At 43.2% G+C, this 26,952-nt stretch overlaps 2 protein-coding genes across 3 annotated transcripts in view; one reads left to right on the forward strand and one right to left on the reverse strand.

Moving 5' to 3' along the window:
* Positions 1–4,983: 4,983 nt before the first annotated feature.
* calcoco1a (calcium binding and coiled-coil domain 1a) lies at positions 4,984–17,958 on the forward strand. Its single transcript, XM_070968412.1, has 15 exons — positions 4,984–5,204; positions 6,357–6,521; positions 6,616–6,718; positions 9,145–9,347; positions 9,547–9,759; positions 10,038–10,186; positions 10,294–10,363; positions 10,480–10,635; positions 11,050–11,304; positions 11,568–11,693; positions 12,202–12,297; positions 13,123–13,210; positions 13,391–13,638; positions 13,941–14,032; positions 15,879–17,958. Exons 2-15 carry the CDS (start codon positions 6,390–6,392, stop codon positions 15,904–15,906), a joined length of 1,959 nt encoding a protein of 652 aa, XP_070824513.1. The 5' UTR covers positions 4,984–5,204; positions 6,357–6,389; the 3' UTR covers positions 15,907–17,958.
* A 3,141-nt stretch (positions 17,959–21,099) lies between these two features.
* Positions 21,100–26,952, reverse strand: part of rarga (retinoic acid receptor gamma a) — a 37,598-nt gene continuing 31,745 nt past the window's right edge. For both annotated transcript variants that reach the window (XM_070967830.1, XM_070967831.1), the window contains 6 exons: positions 26,797–26,938; positions 25,519–25,682; positions 24,972–25,148; positions 24,471–24,675; positions 24,106–24,264; positions 21,100–23,961 (listed from right to left, as the gene is read on the reverse strand). In XM_070967830.1, coding sequence (XP_070823931.1) covers positions 23,627–23,961; positions 24,106–24,264; positions 24,471–24,675; positions 24,972–25,148; positions 25,519–25,682; positions 26,797–26,938 — 1,182 coding nt within the window. In that variant the 3' untranslated portion in view covers positions 21,100–23,626. The remainder of the gene's footprint in view (positions 23,962–24,105; positions 24,265–24,470; positions 24,676–24,971; positions 25,149–25,518; positions 25,683–26,796; positions 26,939–26,952) is intronic.

Consider the following 26,952-nt stretch of genomic DNA (forward strand, 5'->3'; position numbering starts at 1 on the left):
GAGTACAAAAATGGAAAAATACTGAGGAAAGAGGGAAACGGAGAGAGGATAATGAACCGAGATGCAATTGAACTGGAACAGGCCTCGCATCAAAACAGATGCAAGAGGTTTTTTGTTTACTTTAATGGTGTTTTTGTAAGTAATTTGTTATAATGGCCGACAATTTCAGGGAAAAACACTGCATCCATACACAGTGAAGGATTGCCAATCTGTCCAACAATCTGTGTTGGCAGAAGCACAACCCTCCCCAAGCCTTTACTGAGTAAGGCTCCGCGTGCTTGGTACTGGACCAGAGTGCTAATGGTCAGATGGGAAATTAGCTTTGCCATATGCAACTCAGCACAGAAAAGGTACAACTTTGAAGTCAACATTTCTGCCTGGATCAGTCTGTTTTTCAGAAATGATGACACTTGATTTGGCTGAGAAATGCACGTCATGTGTTGGAACTTGGCCTTGTTAACAATGGTAAATCATTCAGCAATGAAGTCACCCTCCCCCAACTCTACCTTACATTCCACAAACTAACATCCCTGTTTTCAATCACTTGTTTATCTATCAGCTCACTTTAATTGTCCGCTGGGTTTTCGACTGCACCGCATTACATAAAAGCACACAGGAGCCTCATGGCAGCAGCATGACAGCCTCTGATGTAAAGCCTCACGCTTTGCACAGATAAGGCGGGTTCAATTTTAATGTTGCTAGCACACCGAGACGCACCAGGCTCACTTGTAAAACAGAATGCCCCCTTCGCTTGTAAACGCAGCAGCCCAAGAGGAGGAAAGAGGTGGGGGTTGGGCCTGCTGAGGTGGGGCTGAATTAAAAGGAGGAGAGGAATTCCACTTGTCCAACTCCTGCAATCCATCCAGTGGATCAATTTCTTCTCTCAAATTCCCAATCCATTCCCAATCTCTTTTAAAAACTAATACCCAATTCCAATCACAACTGCAGTAAAGCATATCTTGTAAAAGGTCATAGTGTGACCTCGGAGTTCTCTAAATTGGATGCTGGTTGGCCCACTTTCCTTTGAAATACTGCACAGCCTGAAATAAAAGCTGCCCTGTGTACAATCACACCACCAGCGGGACCTGCATCCAGCCCATCAGTAGGTGTTCATTTTGATGTGAAGTATCACAGCACAGAGAGTTTAACAAGATATTGGTTGTCAGTGTTGTGGGAACAGAGAACCAGAACTCAAACCTAAACTAGAGCACGGGGGCCTAGGACTGAGTTTGGGATAGGTGTATCTGTGTGTGTGTGTGTGTGTGTGTGTGTGTGTGTGTGTGTGTGTGTATGTGCTTGCCATAGGCAGCACGCCGGCATATAGTGGAGCATCTCTCCTGCAGCCAGCCAAGGGAACTGATCAGATGGACGATCAAACACTAATCATTCCCTCACGGCCCATACCGAGTAAAGCTGTCATTAATTTTGCGGAATTACATCAAATCTGAGACATTCTTTATGTGGCCCACGGCCTGTAGACAGTTATACGACAGGGACTGCTGCGCTAAGCAGATGGGGCAGCTTGGCCGTGCATACTAAATACCACCGTCCCCCATTTCTCTATCTCCGCCCTCCCAACACCCTACCCTCCTTCCAGGCGCTCTTCTCCCGCTCGCTCTTTCTTTGTTTTCTACCCTTCTAATGCCTTGCCTCGGCTAGATGGTCACACAGCCCTCACTGATTACATCACTCACCTCACATTGGTGGGCGTTATTTAATTCAAAAGTGCTCACATTGCTTTAGATTATACCATATCCTTGAAAAAAAAAAATTGCATAGCCTTGTAGTTTTGAAAGCTCCGTTCTCACAAGACATATCACACATTAATTTAATATGATGAGAAAATAAATTGTTTACTGACATAAATCTTTAATGTTTGCCTCTTGGATGTCGACAGCTCTAACAGTTTACTTGCCTATACACAACAGAAGGTCATAATCCCATTGGAGGTTTCCTTGGCAACTGATTACTGCTGAAGGCAAGTTACAATTTATGACTAGTGACACATACCTGCCATTCCCTTTGAATGAGACATGTGGTAAGCTATATTCAGACAGACCACCTGAGGTAATAAAACTGCAGTAGCACTGAGGGGCTGTACCATTTTCTTATATTGAGAGGAATTCCAAGCCAGGCTGCTGGAAATCAGCATACGACAGGGATTAAATTTGTGCGGAACAGGACGACAGGCGATAAATAAACAGCATGCTGAGGATTTTGTGCCAGAACAGTTGATAGTGGGAATTTTTTATACATAACTTTTAGAAATGTTGATATCAGTCCAGCTCACACTTCAAAAGAAAAAAAAAATTCATATGGTGTGTATGTGCATGTGTGTGTATGTTGTGTGTGTGTGGGGGGGGTAGACAGAGGAGCCATAACAGCAGGCAGCCAGGTCAAGATCAAGCAGTTTCATGGACAATCCACTTTCAGTCTAGTCTCTATTAGGGGGGTGAAGCCTCACATTCCTACTGCACGGCCATCTTCTATCTTCACACAACAGTAACGCTTCAAAGTCAAGGCTATCTGAAGTGCACCATAACGTTTTCTGACATAACAGTGACACAAAACACAGAGCAATTACAAAAACAGGGAGTAGGAGTTAGAGTATATGATTAATTTAAAAAAAAAGGAAACCACAGCTGCAACAAAACCAAATGAAGAACATTTTATTTATATTCACATTTCCTAACATCCTAGCCTAACACATACATGTAAAGAATGGCTGCTGAATACAAGAGTCATTGCAGTACAACCTATTTAATTATCCAACTGCATAGAGAGCAACTACTTCCAGCACCACTTTGCTCACACAGGCTCAGCACACTATTAATCCACTTAAACACAATTTATAGGGTCTCAACATCGACTGTCCGTCGGCATAAAATTACATGAAGCGTCCTTATAGTGTCTTCAACAGACTAAATTAGCCAAACTGGACTTACTAATTGAGGAGGAGTAAAGTACTGTGTGACTGGATTGACTCGTCAATGAGCAGAGATAAATAAGCAGGCTGTGGGAAGAACATCAATAACTATAATAATTTAGGATAAGCATTATTAAGCTGCTGTTGCTGAGGCATGATAACCTTAAATCTTGAATACTATAAATTCCACTTCTGTGATCTGGGTTTTTGCGTTTACTGAGTGTAGTGCAATGGACATTCCCTTCATCATCATTTTTATTCAGGATTTAAATTTAAAATTGACTGAGCCTGAGTTCACACTTAATTACAATGCCATTATTTAAATATGCCTTTACTTTAAAAAGTCACAAATAGGCATTTTGGTCCAAGGCAAACAACTGAACAAATTATTGTAATATACTCCCATTCAACCACTCTTTCCACATCCCGGGGTGTTGTCATGTACCTACTTCACCAGTCGTGTACTTTGATGTCCCTGTAGTAATATTTGGAAAACCTTTTGCACATGGCTTAATTAATAAAAACTTGAGGAGACTTTGGCCTTTTTTCCCATTTCAAATCTCATGCCACAGCCTAATTAAGTAGTATATTAATTTATCCTAATGTCTCTCCTACATTATGGAAAAGGACAAAACATGTGAGCTAAGATTACTTCACAAGACAGTGGGATAGTCTCATGGGGCTGGAGAGCATGCACTGTGTGTTGTAGGATTTTAGGGTCTGTGGTCAGCATGTGACAGCCTGAATCTGAAACACTGGCTTTACAAAATGGTATACTGCCATCTGCTGCCCAATGCTGGAACATCATCGTGCTGTTCATTTGTCCTCCCTCACCAAAAAGCAGGATACACTGTGTGAAGTACCTCTCAAGCCAATAGCCAAAATTGGGCGTGTTCCAAAGAGTAGGATTGCTGAGTTTGAATAAAACCCGAACTCCCTACCAAATCTGAAACAAGGACTGATGTCATAAGATCTGCTCAGCAAAGTTATACAGGTAACTACTGAGGGAATGTAACTAAGTACATTTCCTCATGTACTGTACTTAAGAACAGTCTTAAGGTACTTGTGCTCATTTGAGTATTTCCATTTTATGTTACTTTATACTTCTACTCGACTCCATTTTGGAAGCCAACATTGTACTTTTTACTCCACTACATTTATGACAGCTTTAGTTACTTGCTAATTTGCAGAGTCAGATTATCAATACAAAATATAATCACCCACTATATTTTGATGTGTTTTTTTTTATGGATTAAGCATTGCTGCAGTGCATAAATTAAAACGAGCCCCACCTTTAACAGCTGCAACATTAATGATGCTTACACATTAACGCATCACAATATAACAAGCACTTGGTGCTTTATTATTAAGTATATTTTGGTGATAAAACTTTTTTTTGTATTTTTCCTTAAGTAAGATTTTGAATACGGGACTTTTACTTGTAGCAGACTATCTCTACACTGTGGCATTGCAACTTAAGTAAAAGATCTGAGTACTTCTTCCACCACTGCAGACAACTCAGTAGACCGGTTTAGCTGGAACAGCCTCCTTCAACAAGACAACAATTTATTATTATGAATCTATAGTACTGTATTTCACTGTCACTGAAAACAAACAGCCTTTGAACATACATAATCTCTGTCCCAGTTGCATGGAAAATAATGCCTAATTATAACATTGACAACATCAAAGCAGTCAGAGTAAACACATCTGCAAAGATTCTTTGAAGCCTAAATAAAAAATAAGTCTTATCAGCAAATGAACACGGATCAATGTGGTCCCACTCTGCACACATCTGCTTCACAGTCATGCCCGCCGACCGTCGCTTTCCTCATCGCACACACGATACGCATTTTCATTGGTCAGTTTTTGCAACTGTTTCGAACAGCCAATGGCGCTCCGCGTCTTCACATCCGATGAGAAAAACAACAGCCTCCGATGAGAGGCATCATATTACGTACAGCGCGACCTCTGCCTCTCTGCTTCAAGCTTGGGGATTGTAGTTTGAAGTGCGATATTTCGGCGTGGTTTTACCGACGTGGTGAACAACAGCTCCCATAATTCCGCAGTAGAAGGGAGCCTGTCATGCTTGTGTTTTGCTTTGAGTTTTTTTTCTGTTATTGTTTCGGGTTAGTGGAGCAACCGAGCCCGACGAAGAGAGCACGATCGTATCGCTCGTGTTTTGGTTGTGTCCTCACCGACTGTGACTCCTGCATCTGACAGAGAGACACCTCGTCTAGGCTGTCCACAAAGAAGTGAGGGCGATAAAAAAAAAAAGGTAAGGGAGACACCAGAGACGGCCGAGAGATGATGTGCGCAGATGTCTTTTGTAGTTGACAAAGCCTGTTATTGTCTCATCTGACGTGCACGCGCAGCACGTTGACTAATTGAACAATGATAATTAAGGAGTACAGGTTGAGATCTGCCTGTGATGGCTGAGATTACACGTTTGTCTTCCCAATTTCGAATCGACGTGCATGGCACACAGTTTTCTCGACATGTGCTACTGTTGGGCCTCAAGCCTCGTGCTGTGTAATGTGAACCCTCCGAAAGCAACTGTATATTTTCGTCATGGATCTAGGGTTTTCGACGGCATCTGCAAAATGCTTTGCAATATTTCCACTCAAAAGTTAATACTGTGGTGACCCCGTTCAGAGGGATGCATCACCATGATAGAAAACTCAGCACTCCTACAATTACATTGGATTACGCCTGCACAAAGGGAAATAAATATAAAGTATGGGAAAGTCACAGTTAATCCGCATAGCAGCATATGTACACTACAAACCCCAAATAGGGCTTTTTGAGTTGTCTGTAAGTGTTTTTTGTTTGTTTTTTGCTTGCACGTGTCATCATATTAGACTGTTGATAGAGTCTGAATTTCTGCCTCGTACATCCAAGCACCTATGACCTATAGTGGTGTCAATACCCCACCCAATGCTAAATGAATAAATAATGCTTTCTGTAAGACACACTTGTCTCCAGGTGGTGTGGTTAATTGCGGGCAGAAATTCCTCAAAATTTAAGTAGAGAGTATTTTCCAGTGGAATCTGAGCCCCACCACATGTTTGCCCCAGGCCCCAGACACCTTGTGCCGCATGCTCACACGTGACGGTGTACAATAGCAAATGATGTTGACGATGACTGAAATAGCCGCGGTGACAAACACGCAATATGTCATGTTGCTCAAAGGCTAGGCTGTCACTGAGGTTTAGTTCTGGTGTCCTTTCCTCAAGTGTGCGCCCAGTCAGGATATCTTCTTACGCTGAGTAAATATTCACAGAGCGCTGCCTCTGTCTTGTTTGTTCTCCAGCGCTCACCTCTTACCTATTTAACAGTGTGCTCATGTCAGTTTCTATCTTGAACATGGAGTAAATAACCTTTGAAAAAAAATCCACATAAGTTTGAACCTTCTGTTTTTTTCCCATAGGTGCAAACGAGCCTGCCTTTCTTGTGTGTTGCCATGGAGAAGGCTTGGCTGGTGGAGTTCAGAAACGTGGGCTGCAGTTACTTCCCTCAGAGCCGAGTCGACTGCCACTACACACTGAGCTCACAGCACAACTGGGCCAGCAATGACTGGATAGGGCTCTTTAAGGTATTGTTAACCTGATGACTGTCACCAAAATCAAGTCAATAAAGAGTATATGTATTTAAGGGTGAAATCACAGTGTGCATGTTCTCTTCCTCAGGTGGGATGGTCATCAGTGAAGGACTACCACACATTTGTTTGGGCGCTGGTCCCACCTGACTATCAAGAGGGCACAGATGTCAACTGCTGTGTGCACTTCCAGGGTAGTCATGCCCTTGTTTTCTAATTGTGTTTTATTTCCCACAGTTAGCCGGGATCTATACTAGTACAGTGCTTGGATCTGCACATAAAACCTTCAGCAGGGGATTTATGTTTCTGTAAATTGAATTGCTCTGTTGTATACAAAAGGCTGGCAACTGGTGTATTGAGTGGAGGATCATGTTAGTAATTCCAATCTTAAAAGCGTATTTCCACAGATGTAAAAGGGCAAATATCCCGTGCAGAAGACAAATATCCCTCTTAGCTTGGTCTGTAACAAAGACACAGTCTCTGCCGTGGTTTGAATGAATTTCGTTAGAATGCAGGAGGTTGAATAATGAGGATGACAAAGACAATGGCTGAAAGCCTGCTCTGACTACTACTCACTGGAGAGTACAGTGTTCACTCTGTCTTGTTTGTCAGTGGCAACTGATAAGCATGATTCAGTGAGAGAGACACGTGTGCGGCAAGTGTGGCATTGACCTCTGATTTATCACTAACTTAAGCATACTGTCAATGTCATTCTTCTTCGGAAGAAGAGCAGAGGAAGGAAAGTCTAAAGAACTCCTTATCATCCACGGTGCAGTGATTTAAAAAGAAGGTTGCCTGCTCTGTGACCCAAGCTGGTGCTGTGAGTTACAATACAGCTCATAAACCTTGCTGTATGTCATTCCTCCTGTCTGTTTTCCATCTGGTCCCTTTACTGTACATGCGTTGTGAAACAGGAATTCCAAGTAAATCATGATAAACATGAAGCCATCAACTATGTGAGATAAGGATAATATTAGGTTAGCTTACTTTACAGTCTGGATGAAGCCACGGGATGTGGCTGGCTACTCTCTGGTCAGAGTGGGAAGCAGGAAGCATTACATCATCGGTTCCTGCCTGTTTTTTGAAGGGTGGATATCAAAGGACAGTGAATCATGAATATGGAGATATGGACAAATATGGTTAAACTAGCAAATAAAATGGAAGTCAGTTGTCAGTGTACCTAACCTCTTGCGCAGATGACAAGAACCGGATTCTCGCGTCGTGTGATCTCCAGCTGCCTGGCAAGGTAAAAGTAACCAGATAATAGCACATAATCACAGCCAGCAAACTTCAGACAATGAGCATGGATAGCATCATTAACTGGATGCTGTTTGCTCCAATAGGTCTAGTGGATGGTTGTGTTTGATTAAAGACTTTATATTACTTTCAACTCTGGTTTCAGAAGAGCACAGTAGCTCTGTTTTGTGTTTAGTCCAGCACAAACACTGGAAGCAAAGAACAGTTATTAACTGAGATATCTTGTGTTTAATGTGGGTAAAAATACAGCAGATTGTGAAACGCTGGTAAATGAGCAGTTAGCTTGCTGGAGCTTACTGAAGTATTGGAGCTAATGTTAGTTAGCTGTTAATTTAGCAAAACAGCAGGGCCCTGTGAATGTAGTCTGCACCTCCTGTTCCCACAAATTACTGGCTTTAATAGCTTTCTGAACTCTGAATAAGATGCAGTGGATTGTTGCATGTGTTGATGGCTGACTTGCTATCAAACAGACGGTGGGTGGAGGTTAACCTTAAGTGTTTCCCTCTACTTCCGTTCATGGTTAACATGTCCTGTGCCAATCACTCACCTGAACAGTAAGAGATGCAAGTCGATATTCTCCAACCCCACAGAAAATAAACCAATCTCACAAAATGTGACCATTTATCTGAGCAGTATAGGTGCTCATAAAGCAGCTCCAATTTAAGAGGCATCTCCAAACTGAAGAAACACAGGACTTGGCTAGCCCTGATACGGACGTTAAAACGACCTGCGTCTTTCAGAGGTTCATTTAGTACTTAAATGGAAGAATGACGAAAATGGGAACTTACTCAAAGGAAGCTGGACTTGTTGATGGTTTATCAGGTTGGGGAAAAAAGTCCATCTCTGGTTGCTGAAAAGGGGAAAACAAATTCTAAAGCGTGCACATAATTACTATTAGTCATTGCGACAACTGGAAAATCAAAAATAGCGCGCAACGCCATTTTTCTGTCCTCACTCACCTGCGCTGAACTACCTGAGTGCTGCCTCTGGTGGTCGGAAGGTGTATTGCAACAATTCACATAAATTGATGCTTCAATAAAACTAAATTTCAGTCAGTAAATATAATAATTGATGCATTACAATAAGGGTGCCATATAAACGTGGAAACAATTTCAGAGCTTGTATGAATGCAAATCAGATCTGTGTTATTAAGATTAGTAATCTTAAAAAGCAATCAGCTCCTCTAAAATGACATTAGCTAAGTGCCCTGAGCCTCCACCTCATTCATGCTCAGTGCTATTTATAGCATAGGGGGAATGGGAAGCCAGCTTGAAAACAAAGAAATGTGCTCGAAACACAATTATTCTTCACTGTAAATTAATTTTCATCATGTTTCTATTCTATTTTTTCTTCTACTTTTTAGCCTCCTACCTACCAAAGCCCAACTCCCAAGAGTATGAGTTTGTATATATCAGTGCAAAGGGGGAAGTGTGCTCCCGCAGCTCCAAATTCACTTTCTGTGCTCCCAAGCCACTTGAGGATCTGGTGACCCTTGAGGAGGAGCAGCATGGAGAGGATGGAGGCACCGACATGTTGCTGGTAGTGCCCAGGGCTGAACTGCTGCAGGTAAACATGACAAATACAGAACAGATTGACTAGATAAGTTAGTCAGGGGTATATTTTCAGTTTTGCAAAATCAGTGATAGCTGATTAAACGTATGAATACATGTATGGAATCAATACTGTTGTTTACTGTTGGCACACAAAGACTGGAGCACAATTATGATTCCCCGTCCACTGCCTGCTTCCCTCTGTCTCTTTTCAGTGTCGGCTGCAGGAATGCCTGCGAGAGCGCGCTGAGATGCTGCAGGTGCAGGAGGTGACAAACAGGCAGAGGGAGAAGGAGAAGGTGGAGTACAAGAGGGCGAAGGAGGCCTGGGACAGACGACGCAGAGAGCTAGAAAGTGATATTGCCAGGCTGCAGGAAGAGCTGAAGGAGAGTGGAGAGAAGATCGAGGAGATGGAGAAGAAGCAGAAGGTGGTGTATAGAGCTAGGCAAATCAGGGCCAAGATCATTTGATTGGGACCAATTTGCCTGTTACCATTTCCATACTTTTCTCTGCATCTGTGCCTTTACTCTCCGATAAGTGTCTGCATGAACAGTATCCTGTCTTTTTCAATCTAAAATTCCAAATAGTAAGTCAATAAAATGTCTTCATTATTATATTAAATTGTTAAATGTGAAATATTTTCATAGTCTGTGTCATGATAAATTAAAATTCCTCATGATAATTAAAAATGCCTCTGGTCTGTTAGGAGGAGCAGGCTTTAGGAGAATCACTAGCCCAGGAGAAAAGTACTTTATTGGATGCGAGGGAGGAGAGCAAAGTGCGAATCAAAGAGCTGGAGGAGGATATCAAAACCCTGACACAGAGAACTGTGGAAAGAGAGACAGAGTTGGAAAGGTATGACATTTTATTTCTTTTTCTCTTTGTTTCCTCTCCTCATCCTTTTAGTTTTCTGTGGGGCTGTGGGTCTTCACTAGTCAGTAATGAAATCTGTGTATGTGCAGGATGAAGGAAAGAGCAAAGAGGGCTGGAGCTCAGAGAAAAGAAGAGGAGAGTGAGAGAAAGAGCCTGCAGGTCATTATAATTCAGAACATGCTGTATGTCATAATAAAACCAGTGTCTCTGCTGTTCTTTTCTTCTGTATCTCATTCTCCCTGCCCATCTGCGTCATTTATTTTCTGTTTTTTTAGACCAAGCTGGAACAGACGGAGGGTGAACTCCGGAGCCTGTCTAAGGAGTTCCAGGGCTTGAGGACTTCGCTGGCCCAGAGAGACACAAGTGTCCTGCAGCTCCAAAGCACCATCACCACCCTCACCCAGAAACTCACCACTGCCCACAGGAAAGAGGTGGGAAACCCGAGGCGACACAGTTGAGAGGAGGGTTGGGAATGATAAATGGATTGATAGTGAAATCTGGACCAGACAGTTTTGCATGCATTTTTAATTCAGCATGCATTATAAGCGGAGAAGTATTTGCACCTGACAGCAGAATTCATTTGGGGCAGACATGGTCTCAATTCCAACAGATGAGATGTTGTTTTCTGTTTATACCGTTGCTTTGTGATTTCGGCTGATACATGGATGTATTTTTTCATAAATATGCTTAGCTGTAAATAAGAGTTTTATATCAGCATGTTCTAAAATCTTTCTTTGGCATTTCAAATTCAGCATTAGTCATATTCAGGACTGGCATTATGCAGCAAATCACCTACAGTTGCAGACATGTGGTCAACACATTCTTTCTTGTTCCTTAATGACCAGGCGGAGAGCGAGGCAACACTGAAGGAGATGCGTAGCCTGCGGGAGCGTCTGAACACGGCTGAGCGTGCTGCAGAGGGCTTGAAGAGCGACCTGAGTGCCATGGTAGCGCAGAGGGATCACGGGCAGGCTGAACTGCATCAGGCTCGTCTGCAGGCTGCCCAGCTCACCCTTCAGCTCGCAGATTCCAGTCTGGCCCTGAGAGAGGAAAGAGCCTGCTGGTCCCAGGAGAGACAGAATCTGCAGCGTACTGCTGAGGTGAACAGAGGATCTGAAGTGGAGAATTCAGGAAATTTAAATATATCTGGACAGTGGTACTGTTAAAGTTTTGAATTACTGACAGACAGACATCTGAGCTATGTTGTTAGATGTCATAATGCTTCAGAACAGCATCTAATGGCTTCAAGATGCATAGTGAGTGAATACTTATTGTGTATTGTAGCTATGCAGATGAGTCAGGTTTTTAACCTGAAGATGATTATGTCATATACTGAGTAAATGTCTGTGTGTCACCTTAACAGAAGGACCACGAGCGTCTGGAGAAACTCAGCACAGAGATGCAGAGGATGGAGGAGAGGCTGCAGGAGGAGAGGATGGAGAGAGTGAAGCTGGAGGTTGAGCTTGGGAGAGAAAAGGATTGCAACCGGGTGAGAAGGAGAGCTAGAACTCAGTGCAGGCACTGTTTCTTGTTATAGGGTCATTTTGCGAGTTCAGTGTGATTGCAGTAAATAAAGCTACATGTATACAAGTAAAAATGCACAAAATTTGAATTTAATAGTCGTGACATTCTTTTCATGTTTGATATTATTCACAAACAGACAAACAGAAGAGTAAAAATGTCAACTCAGCATGAGTTTGCATGCTGTAACCATTTCTTGGCCTGGCACAGTGATGTTCTGGAGTCCTATCATCACCATGTTTATGCTAAGCTAAGCTAATTGCCTGCTGGCTCTGATTTTACATTAATCATAGACAAATGAGCGTAGTGTCAATCTTGTCATCTAACTTGCTGCAGGAAAGCAGATGAGCGTATTTCCAAAAATGTCAAACTATTCCTTTAACTTTCCTGAGATTGACTCTGCATACTACACAGCTGACGGTCAGATTATCTGTCACGCGATTCCTGATGTACTCTGCTGTCTTCTGATGATTCAGGTCCAGCTGAGTGAAACCCGCAGGGAGCTCCAGGAGCTGAAGGCCAGCCTGAGGGTCGCCCAGAAAGAGAAGGAGCAGCTACTTGCAGAGAAACAGGTTAGACACACCGTTTGAGAAAACAACTGTAATGTTATGAGACTGCTATATTCATGTGTCAACACTGCATGAATGGTATCACAGGCACTCACTTTGTGCCATTTTCATTATCAACAGATAAGGTCTGACAAAGGGCTTATATGGATTAACAAGTCAATCGGCCATTTTATCCTAATCAGCTCACAGCTGCAGCCCTTAGCTCATTATCAGCTTTAACACAAGATTAGTTACAACTGGTACCTCAAGCTCGAGTGCACCTGTGAATAATAATTGTTATTCTAAAACTCTGCATTAATAATATATTCATATCCTAAAGCTTACTGATGCAACATATACACACTGGGATCGTGAATGTCCCAGGTGTTGGGAATCTTCTGTCTGTTGTTGTCTTCTTAGTTGTTATTGTGCAGTATAAATTGTTTATAGTGCAATATAAATCAGTGGATTTCAGGGCAGTCAGTGCTGCTGCTGTTAAAGTGCCTGCAAAGTTTTGTTGGCTAACCACAATCACATTTGCCCGCGACTGGCAGAGTAGATGGTCAATGTTTTGAAAATCAGTGTCCAGCTTGATTTTAACATCCACCATACGGGAGCATGGCAGCCAGTCTGTGGCATATCATAAATCAAACAAATGCATACGTGTTTATGGAACAATGATAATGATATTTACATAATAGCAAATGTTGTGTTTGTGTATATGTTGTGTAACCATTTTATGCGGCTTTAGTTTGATGAAGTGGGGGCATCGTGAGGGTGATGGCTGCTGAAGCCATGATGAAACTCCTGCCTGGGTGTGTGATATGATGGCTGTATTTCCCACCGCAGGACTTGATGGAGTACATCTGTCAGCTGGAGCAGAAGATGGGAACAGTGGCCAGTGCCAAGTGGAGCGTTGCCTCGAGTGCTTCTGCAGGTGAGCGGAGCCAAGCATTAATCTACTGTATGCCCCGCAGATGTGAACAATAAAAGTGTTAACTATCATTCAGCAGCAACACTAAATATTGTTCAGAACGGCCTAAGTCATGGGCGACAGCGGCGGTGCTCTGAGGAAAAGTGAACACTTTTTCTTTTTGTCAATGTTTCTATCTGGCAGGGCGGCCTGGCAGTGCATTATCTGACTCTGAGGACGAGAACCCAGAGGCTTTGCAGCCCCTCCGTCCACCAAGACCTCTGGGACACTACAGCCTGTGTGAGCAGGGCGAGCCTGATTCCTCGCTCCTGGCAACCCCTCCTCCCTCGCCCAGGGAGGTGGAGAGGACCGTGGTGGTCATCAACCAGCCTGCCCCGCTCTCCTCGCCGCACCAGCCCAGCGCCGACACCGTGGCGCACAGCTCTGATTCGGTGAGACGTGCTATCTGAGCCATTCAGCGTCACCATTGTGTAATTATACGTGATACTGAAAATGAGCTATGTCTTCATGCTGATAACCATGCACACCAGTTAAACATGGGCAGTGGATCGTTTGATACAGACGTTATCTCCTAGAAGCAATTAGGCCGCTAGTCTGCAAGTTATTAGACTATTATAGCTGCCGGACAGACATGTGTTAAGAGCGTGTGTGCTTCTGTGTGTGCGTGCATGTGTGTGTGTGTGTGTGTGTGTGTGTGTGTGTGTGTGTGTGTGTGTTGCTCTCTGGTGTTAAGGAGGAGGAATCTGATCCACTTCAGTGTGGAAGGCACAGCTCTGGAGAGGAAACAGCACTTTTGCTGCCTGAGCACACGGACGCTGTTCTCAGGTACAACCTCCCACCTCATCAATCATACATAGAATACACACACACACACACACACACACACACACACACACACACACACACACACACAGGAAGAGGGAAACGTGCATCCATCATTCTCAAGTATAAAAGGAGTAATCCTACATAAATTGTCATGCACTCAGAATATTACCAATGTAAAAGTACTGTATATACTGTCAATTTGAGGAGAAGTTCCTTTCTCTAGAGGTAGATGATAAGTAAGTAAGTCATTTACTCATGTCAGTTTTGAAGTACTTGTGCAGTGTTTGAGTATTTCAATGTTATGCTATTGTATACTTCTACGCCACTGCATGTCAGAGAGAAACGTTCTACTTTTTACTCCTTATAAAATGCAATGCACTGTGAAAGATTCAGCCAGTGGTTGCTCACCCTATTGGCCCATGACTTGTTGCAAACAGCAGTGTCTTGCTGAGGCCTCTTGTCGTGCTGTGGATGTCTGTGAGTTGTTTGCTGATCCAAGGATTTCTCCTCTAAACTTCTCAAGTGGTTCCAAATTGTTCAAGGCCTCGCCTCATGTCGGAAATCACTGGACTAAACTGCCTAACTTTACATAAAGTAGTTAAAAGTAGCTTCACCTCGACCAGTTGCAACAGTAAAATGCTGCTTACGCATCATTGCATGAGTATTGACAATCTAATAATGACATATAAAAGAGATATATCAGACACAGAGCCCATGTTTCTGTGGAACAAGAACTTTCACCTTTTTGTCATTTTGAATGTTGGACTTTTACTTGTAATGGAGTATTTTTATGTTGTAGTAGTATTTTTTAAGCATCTGAGTACTCCCTCCACCACTGCCTTTCATGCCTTGTGACATGTGAAACACATGAAAGTATTTAATGTTGCAACTGATATAACTATTTCGTATACTGCTGCTGTTATAGGGTCTAAAAGAGGAACATAATGTGACAGGTGGATATACTACTTGCCTGTCCTTAAGATATTCTGCAGGATTTAGGTTAGTGTGTATTCCCTCCAATGAAGGGCAAGCCAAGTGGCGATAAGACGATCACAACAAAATGGTGCAGAGTTGAAGATTTAATGTTGAAAAATGGAGCTTTGCATTACTGGCTGCATATTAAAATGAAAATTTCTTTGAGGCCAAACAAGCCAACAAATTTCTTCCTGTCAGGTTGGCTGGTTTTAAACTCCAGCGATGCATCATATTTTATGAGCTCACGGCTTGATTTGTGTGTACAACCTCTGCAAAGTAATTTGTGAACACAGCAGCCAGATAAATGCAGTGGAGTAAAAAGAAACATATTTCTTCCCTGGGTGGAGAAAAGTAAAAACCTAAAGTTTGTCAGAATGGAAGAATGAGATACTTGTGCTCTAAAACTGTGTTTAAGCATAGTACCTGAGTAAATCTACTCAGTTACTTTCCACCTCTGGTCCCACTGAGAAGCGGTTTCACGCCAACACTGTGAATTCAAAGCTTGCTAATGCACACAGACGCATGAGAACAATTATTTATGGTGACAGGGTGAGTATGGCTGGAAGATGGAAGTTTTGAATATGTGGTCGTAAAAGAGTTGAGTCAGGGTGAGGCGGGGGAGACTGTGTGAGACAGAGCCAGGCAGTGGGAGGGGCGAGATGGGAGGACAAGGGGACAGATAAGTTGACAGCAAGCTGTAGCAATGATTTACCTGAGGGGTGTACCGCAGTCACGGGCCAATTTTCAGCATCATTAAAGCCCTCTCTCTCCCACTCACCCACTCCTTCAGTCTAACCTCCTCTTTCAACCAGAATGTGTGTTTCTTTCAGTTTTTCCGCACACACACACTCTGCTTTGTGTCCTCCTCCAGTGATCTGGCCGACACCTCGCTATGGTAACCATCCAGCGACAGCCCAGGCGAGTGATGAAAAGGAGAGGAGAAGGGGGACTCAGTTGGAGTTAATGTGGTCCCACATTGCTTCCACTAACAAGCACATACACAGCTCACTCACCACACAGACAAAATGTTAATATGCAATTTACATTGTTTCCGCTGTGAACCTTAGCTTCTCCCTGCTAGACTGTTGTGTTATCGCCCCAGCTGTTTTGTTGTTAGGAACATCATAATGCCTGTGGTGGCGGGTCAACGCCGTGTTTATGACTGACATCAGACTGTTGCACAGTTTTAGGCAGGGGCTCTGGCGTTTCGGAGTTCGCAGGCCATAGCGGAATGATTTCTGTTGAATCGCTGCTATGTCGAGAGCTTTACGATGGATGCCGTGTTGGTTTTATGACATTTGTGATTAGGAGTCATGACAGGTGCTGTAATCATGATGTTTTGTGCAGGCCAGGCTCCACCGGAAATCATGGCAAAACTTTCTTCCAGCATTAAATTCTCCACAGCAGCTTTGAACACTATTCATGACAACATGGAGTAAAGATACAGCATCGCGCTCGAGTTATATTGCGGCAGTGTAGGACTAGGACGTCATATTACTCCTCCATTTACTCAGAACTTAAGTTTGATATGCACTTTCTTGTACGCGTGAGCAGTTGATTGTCGTCGTGCAGATGCAGTTAAGGAGATTTAGCGACGCACAGGCGCTTTAAGACGGACAAGCATTTGAAATAGAGAGCTTATTGAACAGATTGTGTTTAAAGTCTATTAAGATAGATGCCAGATGCAACTTTCTACTTCAGTAACTTCATATCGTCATTATTATAAAATTAATGCTCATAAGCTTTTCACTATGCATCACCTGCAGTTTTTACCCGCTAATGATTCTGGATTTTACATTTCATGACTATCAAAATAAATGCTAATTTACTAGCTAGCCGTTTGGATATCTAGTGTTGGTCTTTGTTACAGTTTGTATTGTACAGAAATCTTATCTCACACCCATGCAATTCTAAATTTGTGCCTAAAATAATGAAACGAGTCAAAGAAAATTATAGATCCTGACACCATGACATGGTGTTGGTATTTTCCCCCAGCCCTATGGCAATATACTGCCTAATAAAAATTGCTGCCTACCTTTTAATCAATACTGTATGCATTTTTCATGATTTTCTATTTATAATTAACTTGAGTTATGCTGCAAGGAAACTATATTCAGGTTTTGTTTGAAATAGGTGTTTTTTTTCCTCACAGCTGTTCGTGCAGCGTGTGACAAAATTTTCAATGCTTGGCTAAAGACGATTTGCTAGACACTTTGATGCTTGATTTTATCTGCTGTATTTGCACCCTATTTTTACTATAGAAGAGTTTTTAGATGAAAAGTTGATATATGGATCCTTAACATGTCAGTTGTGTCCTTTCATCATTATCGTAATCATTACCAGCGTGTGTCGTGTTTACGCATATTTTATCTACACGTTTTTGTTTTTATCATCTGTTTTCACATGCGCGTGTCGATGTTTGAGTTTGTATTGGTGCAAGATATCGGTGCTAATGAAAGGGGATGATGCCAGCGTGTTGAGTGTAAGGTAGAGGTGAGAATCTGCAAAAGAAGCTAAACTCATGTTTAAACAGCTGGATTATAATTAAGTAGTCATGAAAGGAGTAAATGTCTGTCCAGCCCGTCGTTCACCTTGTGTCACTGGTGTTGCAGTGCACGTCGATTCTCCTTATTTACAAGTAGGAGTGTTTTGAGGAGCCTGGTATTCTTTCCCAGAAGATAGCACACTACATGTTTTCTCCATAGTCTTCGTTTGTGGTTGTAATCTGACTTTATGTCTTAGGGAAGTTATTTTTTTGTTGTTCCACTGGGAGCTCCAGTACGAGCGCTGCTCGTCAGGACACTGTCTCCCATTGCAATAAAGCTCCAGTGGTTATGGTTTGTTTTGAAGTTTTGTGTGTGAAGGTTATGTACACCGCCGTGTATTTTCTTATCAGTCATGTAACAGGGTTTGGGTGGGGTTCTGCATAATAAAATGGTTTATGTATCCATTATTGGGCCTAATGTGTCTTTTTCTGGCCAAAGATCATAGTAATATTTTGATCCTCACATGACATTTCACTGGTAATTAACTATGCCATTTCTTTTCACACAGCTATATAACCTATATTCCCTTTTGGCTCATTGCCTGCAGATACATTCCTCATTCTGGATTTTCTCTCCACTCACCTTTGGCTCTCCCGCACTCTCCCCTCGGGCCTCACCTCCTCATCATCTTCATCTTTGTGCCTCCCCACTCCTCCGGAAGTCTCCTGCTCGCTCTTTTAAGCTCTCCTCCTGCCCCTCTACCGCACTCCCTCCATCTTAAGTCTGGGGTGACGATAGCTAATTATAAAATCAATGATGCCGGGCTGCCTAGTTTACAGCCCCCTCTAAAACCTTAACTGGGAAATCACTGTGGGATTGATGACTCCCTCACTCTTTATCTCTTTTAATTAGAAATGTAAAAGATATGAAGACCCAGAGGCCAGAACACATCTCCTAGTTTTTATGACCCCGGCACCTGCCTTCCTCAGCCCTCGCTCCCCTTTCCCAAATTACCCCTTCCTCTACCTGGCCTTGTTTATTTCCTCTGCCTCCCTGCTGGCACGCCCTCCATTCTTACTCTTGTCACAGATACCTTTACCCGTTTCTTCATCACTTTCTCCATTACCCTTTCTTTAAGATCGCCCGCCTGCCTCTCCGCTCGCACAGGGGGAAGGTGTTAAATTTATGGTCTTTGCACTTGAAAACGTTTCTCACCTTCCCCTCACCTCTCCTCTTTTCCCTTGACTGATTCCCAACCCTCCGTGGATTCGCTGCATATCTAACAAATGACGAACGTGTCCTTTTTGTCTGTTCTGACCCAGGCAGGAGACACACTGTAAATGATGTGCTGTTTCACATTATGACCCTGTTCCCAACGCCATGCATCCAGCACATGACATACACGCCTCTCTGTCTTGTATATAGCTTCAGGTCTGCATAGAAAGACCCTCCAGTTCTTTCTTTTTTATCACATCAAACCCAGGTCACATGCACCTCCACTCTCTGCCTTTATCACACCCTGAGCCCGGGCCCTTCCTCCCTAACTGCTGCCAGGAGCACTCGGGTTCACTGAGCTTTATCCTCCTGATCGCTCTCTGAGGAGCCAGCCTCTCCTGCTCCATTATCTCTCCTGTGTGTTGACTAAGGTACCGCTGCAGTTTGCTTATGCTCAGAGCAAACTCAGCGGATTTGCGGCAGCGTCTCTCTCTGGGTTTAAATATTCAAATGAATTTCTTTGGTATGCCGCATTCATGACCTACTTTTATGGATTCTTTACTATTTTTTATGAATAATTGATGTCCTGTGGCTGCAAGAATATTACAAGGGAGATTTTTACCCTTTATTAATTCATTGTACAGTTATACCTTTTTGTCCCCCAGGGGCCTCGCTTTATACATTTCCATCCTTTATTTTTTCCCCTTCCTACCTCAAGTAATTAGTTAATCAAGCATCACTGATGTGGAAGGATGAGTATATAGAAATATTGCCTGGCTCCTTTAAATTCCCCCAAGCACACCCAAACCCTCCCGTGGGTTCCCATGGCAACATCTTCCAGGGGCTCAGTATATGAGGCCATTTGATTGTTCCTTGTAAAATAGTGTATAATGTATGGACCTTATTTTAAATCCAGTCTGGTGTTATTGATCTGTCTTTAATGATAGTTAATTAAAGCAATCGTATAATTGATAGAATCTCATCTCTGTTTATCGCCCTCCTCTGATTCTCTCTCTGTCTCTCTATTAATAAAATCAAGGTGAGGCATTAGTATCCCACACTGGCACGCTGAAAAAAGAGAGATGTTTACTATCAGTAACCCTTTACTAAGAAGGCTCCTGTTCTTTATCAGGATATCAAGAGAGCCTGATCTTATCAGTGACAGTGATGTACTCAAGGTAGGCATTATAAAACCTGTGACAAATGTGTAACTCTTAGGTCTTGGTGACATTTACAAGGCCAATCTGAAAAATGTTTAAGGCTATCAAAGGCTTTCCTTGTTTTAATCATTAGCTTCTTTTTTTTTTTTTTTCAAATGTAGTTTGCACTGCTGCGATCCGGTTGTATTATGTTGAGAGTGAGTTGAGTTTGAGGCCCCGATGTCCTTTCACATTTCACAGCTCATTACCAAAACAGACTCAGTTTGGATCGGGGATGCTCTCATGATCAAATATCACAAGTCTAAATACTGAGGCACATTATTTCTGTCTGATTTGCACTTTCTTTTTTCATTTTCTATGTTGTGCCGCACATCTTTACAAGGTGAACTCTTCTTGTGCGTATGTTGTCCACCTTTGTAAAATTCAATAAATAAATCGTAAAAGAGAGATTTAGTTTTTAACTTTGAGACCGCTTTATCTTTGAGACAAAACTTGCTGTTTTTTTGTTTGTTTTTTTAATGTGACCCACCTGCACTCCTCTCACCCTAACTGCAGAGTGAACAAATCTTAGGAACAGACCTTTATCTGATGTCCTTGTTCAGCAGGAGGCTGTGATTTATTAGCCTCTGCACCCACAGCTCCCCATGACCCAACAGACCCTGCTCTCATCCTCCATGCGGGGTGAACACTGCTGCAAGCAGGGCACACTACAGTCATGGTTCAAGAGCTCCCTCTACTGATACATCATGGTAATGTGTGGATATATTCACTGCATACTCCACATAAAACGGTTGGGGTGCTGTGTAAAACATAAATAAAACAGGAGGCAATCATTTACAAATGAAATGTGTTTGTTCCTGAGTCCATATAATAATATCCTTTATACAATTATGTGTTTCACAATCATGTTTTACTACGACTGAGCCTTTTGAAGATGCCCCTTTCTTACCCAATCATGACACTATCACCTGTTACCAATAAACCTGTTTACCTGTGGTGCATTCCACAACTTTCCCAGTCTTTTGTTGCTCCTGTCCCAACTTGTTTAAATGGTTGCTGCCATCAAAATCAGAATAAGCAGATACTCGTAGTTTATGTCAAACAGGATTAGCAAATTATCACATTCTGTTTTATTTATGTTAACACAGCATCCCAGCTTTTTTGGATTCGGGGTTGGTTGCTGATCATGTAAGAAGAAGAAAAATGAAATTAAAAAAAAAAAAAGCCCAGTAATCTCACAAAAGTAGTTTATTGTGCCTCTTACTGTTTATATGGCTTTTCTTTGTATGACAAGAGTTGACATAAACAGAGGGTAGACAACACCTTGGCCATGATGAAAAACAAAAACATAAAACAACATAATCTCAATATTCTGCTCGCGTCACCATCATTAACATCACGACGGCTCAGCAGAGAGGAGTGATGAGGTCATCACACAAGTGTTTTTGCATGACAGCACCACGCCGAGGACATTCATCCAATGACTGAAAACATGTTGAAGCATTTACACACACATGCCCGCACACACGCGCACACACACACACACACACAACTCAAAATAAAGAGACCTGCCCATATTCAGGAGATGGGGTCTCTCACCGCTACAGACAGAATGTTCATATTGCTTCGAAGAGACACAGAAAAAAAAGCTCTGTTCTGTATATCAGCCGCGCTCTCTCCGAGCTGATCGCCAACAGAGACATTTTGGCAATAAAGAAATGATACATGAGAACACATAATCCTCCACGGCTCCTTTAAAGAGAGGCGAGGATATACACAAGAAGACAGGATGATATAATGGCTTTTGGGATGAGAAGGCAGTTTGCTGCATGGATGCCAGCGCGAGCACAGGTGGGGCAGTGATGATGAAGAGGATGATGATGATTTGTCCCCCTCTGGGAGAGTCAGACTGGCATCCATGCTGTTTTTCAGACTTGTCACCTTCTATGTACACGCAGAGGGGTTGAGCTGATCAAAACAGAGTCAAGAATACACACATAAATATTGCCTGTTTCTAGCATGCCTGAGAGCAGCTAGGGTTTGGTCCTTACTGAAAAGCCCTGAGTCTGATTCCAAAATGTCTTCTACATGGATTCCTGCTTTTGACTTGCATATGTTTTTGATCGCTGTGTTGATGCATAACGTTGCTACTATGAGTGAAGGTTTTTGTCCGTGCTGAACGTGTGTTTCTCTACTGACACCACTGACTGAGCGCTCCAAGGTTGATTGTATTTTCTATGTCAATGCTGTCATGTTGTCTCGGATATGCTAACGATAAAACCTCACAGACAGCCACTCTACTCTCAGCGAACGAGATGTGCCTCACTTGAAGAGGGGATCACAAAAGCGCTACACGTACGGTGTAAAGCGTAAATCTCTGTCCGGGCACTCGACGCCAGGTCGGCACACCCGCTGCAGCTGAGGGTAGAGCGAAAGGAGTGTGTGTATGTGCGTGTGTGAGTCAGCGCTCTGCTGTGAGGATCTCTGGATCGTGGCTGGAGTCCCTGCCAGTAGTCAAACTCATGCTCCAAAGATGACTCTCCTAACTTTGGCACAAAGATACTTAACTTTCCACATTGACAGCATTAGTTGGCTGCAACGAGAGCAAAATAGAATAATGCCAATTCCCTGATAACAGAAACTGATTCACTGCAACATAACAAGAGTCCTCTGGGTTGATTATCATTGACATCCACAGTGAGCCAAAGTGCCCCAAAAAAGCCCCAGCTAAGCATATGTAGCTGCTAAGGAAGACCCAGCCAGTTCTGATTACCCTTCTTTCCCTCTGAATATCTTCTCAGGAAAGCTCTTCAAAGAAAAAAACTTGTCTACAGGATTCATATATAAAACCAGAATAACAAATAAAGACAAAAATATAATGGTATATAGATATGTATGGACTTATTCATAAATTGAAAAAAAAAAAAAAAGAAAAAACGGAGAACAATATTCAAAAGCAATAACCACAAAAACATAAGATAAGCATATTCGATTTGGTTTTGCCCTGTACTCTTGTTTTCTTTTTGAGAAATGTGCTTGTTGTAATCCATCGGAATCAACTGCTCAGTTCTGGTGTCTGGTTCGGCTGCTTCCCCAATTCAGATATAAACAAAACAAGTGGAAAAAAGAGACATTTAGCTTTCTCAAAGAGGTTATGTTCTTTTTGTCACGTTAACTTCCCTCTTGGATATGCCAGGAGTTCATATGGTTTCCTGTCATCTCTCCTCCATGTATCTGTAGTTCACTTGTCATGGACCATATGGCCTGAGTTAGAAAGTGTCTGTACACATAAGGCTCTGCTGTGCTCCGCTGTGGAGGACACAATGATGTGCAGTAAGGAGAGAGAGAGATGGGGGAGGGAAGGCCAGCATTTTCTTGAGGTGGGAGAGTGAGTGAGGTTGGGTTGTGTGTGTATGTGTGTGTGTGTGTATGTGTTTGAACTTGTGTGTGCAGGAGTATGTATGTATGAAATGCTTTGTTCACTGTGCCCTCCCAGTAAGGCCTTTCCTCGACCCATCTGTTACAATTACAATTACAATTTGTCATTTGGCAGACGCTCTTTTCCAAAGCGACGTACATATGAGATTCTCATACAACACAAGCAAGGTTATAGACGGGAGAGAACAACTACGAGACAGTGCTACGAAGTTATGCAAAAAGTGCATAGAGTTGTCCAGGAGTTGTTTTTTGTTTTTTTGTTTTTTTGTTTTTATTAAAGAACAAGGTGTTCAGTAAAGAGCTTGGTCTTTAGTCTTTTTCTAAAGATCTGTGGCATCCAGAACCCCCCAGGGCTCCCCTTCACTGTCCGAGCCCCTGTCACGCTCTTCGTCCCCACCGTCATCGTCGTCGTCTTCGTCCTCCTCCTCCGGCGATGGCTCGCTGCCGTTCTCTGTGGCCCAGCTGTCCTCCTCATCCTCAGCTTCCTGCTTCAGGACCAGGGCTGGTGGAGGTGGTGGTGGCGGGGGCGGAGGCGGTGGGCTATCGTTGGACTCTGTTTGGTCCTCAAAGGCCTCTGGGTTCTCAAGCATCTCCCTGATCAAAGGGGGCATTGGCCCTGGGATCTCCATCTTCAGAGTGATGGCTCTCTCTGCACCTGGAAGCAGAAACCACAGTGGTGGACGATAATTAGCAATCCTGTTTAAAACACAGAGTCTTACTCCACATGTTTGCTCACAAACTGTGTTATGAAAAGGTTATGACAGTCAGGCCTTTTTCAAGATCAGGATTTCATACTAACCCTTAGTGCTGATGCCCCTGAGGTCGGTGATCTTCATCAGCATGCGGGGGAACATGTGAGGTTTGTTGGGGCGACGGCGGCGAGCGTAGATCTTCAGAGCCTCAAGTAGAGGCTCTTGCAGCTTATCCACTTTCTGGGGCTCCTCTAGATCCATACGGTCTGATGAATAGTGAAGGAAACACATAATATTCTCTATAATTTACCAGAATTGTCAACTGTCATAACAAATTACACTGTAGAAAGTTTTATTTCTGTTCGAAATAATTTCAAACAATTTTTTGGTCTTTCACTTTGCATTACTAATCTTATCACCTCACCCACATCTTTTACATTTATATTGTCATTGTCTGTGCACGCTGCAGTACCTCCACAGATGAGGCAGATGGCACTGAGGAGGCCAGTTTCTGTGTCATCCATCTCCAGCGGTAGAAGCTGGCCAGCAAAGGCAAACACCAGGTCTGTGAGAGGTCCAAAGCCGGCATTGTGCATCTGAGTCCGGTTCAGAGTCAGGCCATCTGAGAAGGTCATAGTGTCCTGTTCTGGGGTGTAGCGTGTGCAGATCCTCAGCATCTATGAGCAAAAGCAGGTGAAAAACTTTGTAAGCATTGAGCAAAATATGATGTAAAGGTGATATAACAAGCACCAAAATATCTGCAGCAGCTAAACAGACAGACATCAGCTCAAAGTGCTAATTGTGGAGAACTTTTCTCACAGTATTATCTGGATAAACCTTCCTGCACTACCACCATTCACCACCAGATGCCAGTATTCCCTCTTCTGTCAAGCATATATTTGCACTATAAGGGCTCTGCTGTCACAGAAAGTGAAGAGGACAAAAGGGAAAAACAAAGACAGCGGTTCCTCACCAGTATATCCAGGCAGGCTGACTTCAGTAGAGTGATCTGGTCAGCAATGGTGAGGGTGGTGAAACCTGGCAGCCGCTTGGCGAATTCCACAATCTTAATGATGCATTTGGTGGAGAGCTCACTGAACTTGTCCCATAAACCCAGATCCAGCTGAACACGGTGGTCTGAGCTGGAGTTCTGAACACACACACACACACACACACACACACACACACACACACACACACACACACAGATCAGTGTGCTGTCACAGAGGCGCCGTACAACCCTGTTTGCATCAAGGGTGAGCGTGCCTCACAACACATTTGCATTTTACATCAATCAAGGGGAAAAAAAACATTTACATGTTGCATCAATCATTCCGAGGCCACACAGATGGCTTAATGGGGAACTGAATTAGTTAAACCACCACTATGTTGGGAAAGCCACGGTAAATTTACGTCTTTGCATGCAATCTGAGAGGCCTCGGTGATGACATAGCTTGGAGAATGTTACCACACACAGTATGAGTGAAGGGCATTGTGGGGCATGTGTGTGTGCGACTTACGGTGGTGTATTTGCCCAATTGGCAAAGTGACGGGAAGGTTTCTTGGTGAGCTTTGCTGACTTTATTGACCAACTCCTCGAGCTCTCCGCTTAGCTCATAGCTCTCTGGAAGCACCACCTCCTCCTTCACATCCTTCTTCTTCTTGTTTCTGTCATTGCGCACCGCTATAAAGAAAACAGAGCAGTTAGAAGAGATTCGCCAATACTGTGGACAAAATCCTTTATTCATGCAATTTCAGAGGTCAGCTACAGAATGTTCCTCTTCTTTATCTGTGGTCCCATATAAAAACATCCACAGCACTCATGCTCTCTGTCTGTCAAGGACATTGTGCTTGCTGGTGGAAACCAGAACTCAACTGAGGTTGCTCTTAACAGTATTAACATATTTCCTTTAGCACGACACGGACACTGGCTATCTCTTTCTTATCACCCGCTCTCTTCCTTGTCCATCTCTCTATCCACTTGACCGGTGCACATAAGCCAGTCCCGGACTCTCTCCCTCTCTGCCTCCTCTCCCTCCTCCTCCCATACTTTCCTTCCTCTCAGGATATCCAGTAATAGCAGAGGCACAATGTGATCCCGGTCTTAACACACATCCCACACAAACATTACACCCACATACATGTCCCACGGGCTCTGTGAGGGGCGAGAAACTGCCACTTACACAGAGTCATCCACACACAAGGTCAAACTAAAGGGGGCACAAAACTGTGTCTTTGATTTGGCAAACAGCATGAATCCTGTCGCCGTTCTCTTTTTCAAAATTTAGTTTTCTGCTCTGTGGCCTTTATGAATGAAAGCAGTGTCTGTGCAGGCCAAAGGGGCGAGGTTTTGTGGTGAAACGGGAAGTCAGGATGATTTCATGAAGCGATTAGTCACATGATTGGTACAGTGCCCAGCCTCGCCCCGATCACCACCCCTGGTAGGCTCATCGCCTGTCTCTCTGCTGCATATTTTCCCAGAGTCTATGACTGAGCATTAATAAATCAATAAGTTCACCCTGTGTGAATCAGGTCAGACGTTTAGATGGTGGTAAAAAAAAAAAATCAGATGTAAGCCAAGTGGAGCTTAAATATCAACTGCTTGCCAATAACTCTACATCAAGGTACTACATCATACTGTGCATTGATCGATGTCTGAAATATCTGAAGGCAGAATCTGCAGCCTTGTGTGTCTGTGTGTCAGCGTGTACATGGTTTTGTGAGTGCCAGAGAGTAAATATCTCTGTTTTGGAAGTGGGCCTCTCTATCTCTTGGGACTCCAGTCCTGAAGGGCTCACCTTCTTTGGACATGCCGACCTCAAAGCACTTCTGCAGCCTGCAGTACTGGCAACGGTTGCGTGTGACCTTGTTAATCTGACAGTTCTTGTCTCTGTGGCAGGTGTACACCATGTTCTTCTGGATACTGCGGCGGAAGAAACCCTGAAGCATCAGGA

This window comes from Chaetodon trifascialis, chromosome 8, assembly GCF_039877785.1.
Source record: "Chaetodon trifascialis isolate fChaTrf1 chromosome 8, fChaTrf1.hap1, whole genome shotgun sequence".
Taxonomy (NCBI): Eukaryota; Metazoa; Chordata; class Actinopteri; order Chaetodontiformes; family Chaetodontidae; genus Chaetodon; species Chaetodon trifascialis.